This window comes from Leishmania braziliensis, chromosome 29, assembly GCF_000002845.2.
Source record: "Leishmania braziliensis MHOM/BR/75/M2904 complete genome, chromosome 29".
Lineage (NCBI taxonomy): Eukaryota > Euglenozoa > Kinetoplastea > Trypanosomatida > Trypanosomatidae > Leishmania > Leishmania braziliensis.
Window position 1 is genome coordinate 991,138 of NC_009321.2, and position 5,000 is coordinate 996,137.

Consider the following 5,000-nt stretch of genomic DNA (forward strand, 5'->3'; position numbering starts at 1 on the left):
CCCCCTTTCCCCCCTCTTCCTCTATTGTGTTTTCCTTGTGTTTGGTGCGTCGCTGGACACACTCATATTTTCCCCTCTCTTGCACGTGTTTGTTGAATAGATTTCTGCCATTGGGCTCCACCATATCTGTCTCCTTCTGCTCGCCAGCCCGCGTTAGCCGTCGCCTTTCAACCCCTGCCTCTTCCCCACTGCTTCCTGTCCGTTCCTTGTTCATCTGCCCTTTTCTCTTTCTCAGGCGATATGTAGGGGGCGGGGGCTTTTTATTCCTTTCGCAGAGGATGATGTGCCTGTGTGTGTGTGTGTGTGTGTGTGTGTGTGTGTGCGTGGGAGGGGGTGCCGCGGGCTACGCCCATAATGGGAAAAATGAAAGACTGAGGGCATTTCCAAACCGCCCCAAAGAGAGGAAGTGGAGAGAGTGGCTGAGCGCCATTCATGTGCTCATGCTAGAAAAAGAAACGGGTATTCACACCCGCACAGCGGCAACAGCACGGTTCACTCATTCCACTAACAAATGCGAAATAAATAGAATGAGTGTGTAGTACCGCCTAAAATGGTGCGTCTCAACATGAAAATAAATGTACAGTGTTGCTTTCTTTGCCCCCCTTTTCCTTCTCGCTTTGCACTTTTATTGCTATTTAATGTCTTTTGATTTATTTACTTGTCTTTGCGGAAGTTGAGCTTGAGTGCACTTAGCACTTGGATCATGCCCATTCTTCCCTCTATTCCCCCTTTCACTGCCCCCCCTTTTTCCATGTCAGTGTGCGGGTGCGTTTGTGAGTGCGTTGTTCTTTTCTGTTCCCTATTCTCAGTGATTCGAAAGATGGTTTCCCCCGTGTCTCTCTGTGTTGTGCGCTGTGGTGATGGTGATGGGCTCGGCGCTCCTCTTGTCCCTGCGTCTCTCTTGTGCTGTGTGTGCTTGTGTATGGACGTATGTGGGCGTAAAAGTTATGGCTGTCTAGGCATGTGCCTCTTTCTTTTTTCCTCCATGTTCGCTCTTCATTGGCATTTCTCCTTTTCATCCATAAACCAAAACACCAAATGTGGCAGACGTTCCATTTCAGCACCACCCCACAGTGTCGTTCTCTCTCTCTCGCACGCTGCTTTCTCTTCCCTTCACCTTCCCTCGATGTGTCGTACAGGCAGGCACGTGTGGCAGTAAAAAGACAGAGAGTCTTGCCGTGCAACTCCAACGCAGGTGAAGCTGATGGGAGACCGCTGTCCACCCCCGCCTTATCTTCGACGACGCACGCAGCATGAAAGCGCGATTCTTCTTGAGAGGGCCCTTTCTCGGCCTGGATACTCCTCCACTAGCGTGGGCTCCGGCTATCTCTGCCCTCTCAGCCATGTTCTCTACTGCCCCTCTTCACCCACTTTTCTCTTTTCACCCTTCTTCTTTACACACGTATGTCTGCGCACGAGACCAGGATTGCAGCCACCTCACCTGCGCTTTCCACACTCTCCGACTGACAGCTTCAAAACACCTTCAACACACTCTTATCCAGATCACTACCCACGTCTCATTTATATAAGTTGCTTCTCACGTACTCCTCTCACCTCTCGCGTGCGCTGTCGCTGTCCTACTGCGTAGTTTTCGACGCCATCCTCTTTGCTTTTCCCCTTTTGTGTTCTCACGGGGCTTTGCTGCGCGAACTCATCCGTTCCTTGTGTAGCTGCCGATGTGGAGCCCAAACAACAAAGGAGACTCGCTCAGCAACAGCGACGACGGTCTCTTCCCCTTTCTCTTCCCTTTTCCTGATCTACGTCCACTTCAAATGTTCAACACCTTCTTCTCCTCCCGCTCGCGCGGGTCGTGGATTCCAGCGGTCGACTTATCGCAGCAGGACGATGGCTATACCCTCGTTGCTGACTTGCCGGAGGTGAAGAAGGAGGACTTGCGCGTGTACACGGAAAGTGCGAGCATCATCTGCATCTCTGGCAATCGCAAGAGCGTCTTAAAGCAGGACGAGCGCCAGCTACTTGTTGCAGAGCGCGGCTTCGGCCGCTTTGAGCGCTGCTTCGAGCTTCCCACTTCCGTGGACAACAGCAAAATCAAGGCCACCTTCAACGATCATCAGCTGAGTGTGTCCATTCCAAAAATGCGCAACACAAAGTCTGGAGCGTCCAACTCAGTCACCATTGACTAGAGCATTTCGATAAGGCGAGATGACGAGAGTCATAAAGAAGTAAAAAAACTGAGGAGAGAGCCGTGCGGATCTGCGGGCCGACGTCCCCCGATATGAAGCTTCACGTACGCTCTGCGGCGGCTCTTTCGCTTATCACATTTTCTTTTCCCCTTCCGCTTAATGACATGGCCACCGGTCTCCGATGCGGAGCTGACATCCCCTGGTACCGAGATACGCGCTGTGATGCGGTACGGCAAGGGCTACACGGCGGCCACCGTTCCACATCAAAAGGTAGGGATGCTGCGCTTACGAGGCGGTGGGATGAGACCCCGTGCTCGCTCCGTGGTGGGTGACGGGCAGCGAGGCGGCGGTGCGCGGATGGTGTGACGCCTGCTACTGCGCTAGCGGCGTGGTTCCCCCACCCTTCCCAGAGCCTCCGGCCCGCCCGTGCTTGCCATGGGGCCGTCCGACCCGGCGCTGTACCCCGTGTGCCACGCGTGGTGGGCGGATCGCTCGAGGCGGGTGGCAGGCCTCGCCTGACGCCATGGCCTTGCACGCTGTGTAGCGGTTACGCACCTCTCCCACGCGATGTGTTCTCTGTGCGCCGGCACATGCTTCTCCACGCCCGCCCCTGTCAAGGGCGTGCGGCCTCGGGAGACGGCGTAACGCCCCTGCTGCCCGAGACTCGTGGCAGCATCCCACGCATCGCGGCCCATGCGGGCAAGCCATGTGTGCCCGCCCCCTGTGGCATTGACGGGAGGCGTGCGGCGAGCCCGCAAGGCGCATGGCCCGATTCGGCGGCAGGTCGGCTTCCCCTAGGCGACCAGGACCTCTCGCAGTGCTCCTACAAGGGCCGGTGGGCGGTGGCGGTGTGCCTCTATGTGCTGACCTGTGCGTGGGAGGAGGCCCCGCCGGAATCGAAAGTGTGCGAGCGCTCAGTGACGCTCTCTACTTGGGTTTCTCCTCTGTTCTTTTTTTCTGTAGTGGTGTGGTGCGTTCTCCTGTGTGACAGTTGTCTTGCCCTGCAGCATCATGATTGTGTATGTACTCCGATATTTGCACGTCTTTCTTTCGTCGCTCTATCGGCGTCTTCGCATTCCGTATTGATCTGGTCGTCGTCTTCTCATTTAGTACCCCACCTTTACTACTGAGTAGGGCACGTTTGCCGTTGCTGCTGTTGACCGGCATACCTTCGTTCGTATTGGCCCTGTTTCGCGTGTCGCTTCTCGTATGTTCTTTCTGTTCGTCTATGCCTCTCTGATAAGAGCCGCACTTCTGTGCTCTTTTTTTATTTACACGGTGCACCGCTGTTGTCTCGCTACCCCGCCTCTCATCTGTTTCCCCTCGGAATCTTTCGGCTTTGCGTTGCGTTCTCGTGCACGCCAAGCTTGACCTTGATGCCATCTTGTGTTGCTTTTTTTACTCCTCCTGATTTTCCTCTCTTTTGGTCCACATCATCCTCAGCCACGCTTGGCATTTTTCTTTCGAATATTCCGTGTCGGCTTCTGCGGTGAGGTCTGGGAGGGAAAAGTGTAGGGATGGAGGGCGAGATGTCTAGCGAGCGAGACTGTGTTTCCGCCCACCGCTGAAGTACCCGTCCCACACTCTTTTTCCCCTCTTTTCCCCCGTTACGCCGAGGGTGCTGAGGTGTATTCTATGGGCTCTGCAGTAGAGCGATCAACTTGCGCAGTTTGAGGGAGTGGTGGGGTGAAGGTAAAGGACGCAACATCACACCGAAAAAGCCCAATTCACGAAAACTGCGTCATCGGTGCATTCCTATTGCAACATGCTGGGTGTCTTGAGTACTGTGCACTTTACCGTCGAGGCTCAACGCTGGGCGTATTCTGGGGTGTGTTCGTGTCAGCTACCAAGTCTACGATGCTGCACCGTGACGTGCCCTTTGCTGACGCGTGGCGACCGCTTCGATGGGCACGCGTGCATGCCAGTTCATGGATAGGAGTTGCGTACTGTCCTCCTCCTCCTCCATTTTTCTTTCTCCTTTGTCGTGCTTCTTTTCCTACCTCTCTGCACTTCTACCTCCCTCCCTCTTCCACCTTCGATTGAATGTGCCGGTCACACTACCTCGACCTCCTTTGTCTTACTCGCACATAACTCCCCACTCCCTCTAACGGCGCGTTCACATATCCCTCACACCTGCATCACCGTCCCTGCTGTGTGTGCGTGTGTGCGCGCATGTTGTTTTCATTTACTATTCTCGTCTTCCCATCGCTGTGCATTTGCTGTGATGTACAGGTGTGTAATTAGCGAAGATGCCGAAGGGTAACAACGCGATCCCCCACGTTCACCAGAAGAAGCACTGGAACCCGTGCTCTTCGCAGAAGGGTAACGTGAAGGTGTTCCTGAACCAGCCGGCTCAGAAGCACCGCCGTCGCCGCCTGCGCCTGCTGAAGGCCAAGAAGGTGTTCCCCCGCCCGCTGAAGGCGCTGCGTCCGCAGGTGAACTGCCCCACGGTGCGTCACAACATGAAGCGCCGCCTGGGCCGCGGCTTCTCGCCGGCCGAGCTGAAGGCTGCTGGGCTGAACCCCCACTATGCCGCCACAATCGGCATCCGTGTGGACAGACGCCGGAAGAACAAGTCCGAGGAGGGCATGAACGTGAACGTGCAGCGCCTGAAGACGTACATGAGCAAGCTTGTGCTGTTTCCGGTGAACCACAAGAAGGTGCGGAAGGGCGAGGCGTCGGAGGAGGAGGTGAAGGCCGCGGGCCAGGACCGCTCGCGCTTCGGCGACGCCGCCGTCGGCGCTGTGGTGTTCCCGTCCGCCGAGGCCCCGCGCGCCGTGTCTAGCGAGGAGAAGTCGAAGAACGTGTACGCCTTCCTGAAAAAGAACCACTCCGCCGTGCGCTTCTTCGGCGTTC

General features: G+C 56.0%; 2 protein-coding genes across 2 annotated transcripts in view; both read left to right on the forward strand.

Moving 5' to 3' along the window:
- Positions 1–1,676: 1,676 nt before the first annotated feature.
- On the forward strand, positions 1,677–2,144 carry LBRM_29_2420 (putative heat shock protein 20; the record flags this gene model as incomplete). The annotated part of the gene is made up of 1 exon (XM_001566535.1): positions 1,677–2,144. The coding sequence occupies one exon, from the start codon at positions 1,677–1,679 to the stop codon at positions 2,142–2,144; it is 468 nt and encodes a 155-aa protein (XP_001566585.1).
- Positions 2,145–4,393: 2,249 nt separating this feature from the next.
- The window catches only part of LBRM_29_2430 (putative 60S ribosomal protein L13), a gene marked incomplete at both ends in the record, with an annotated part of 663 nt that continues 56 nt past the window's right edge, over positions 4,394–5,000 (forward strand). The window contains one exon of the mRNA XM_001566536.1: positions 4,394–5,000. This exon is cut by the window's right edge and continues 56 nt beyond it. Coding sequence (XP_001566586.1) covers positions 4,394–5,000 — 607 coding nt within the window.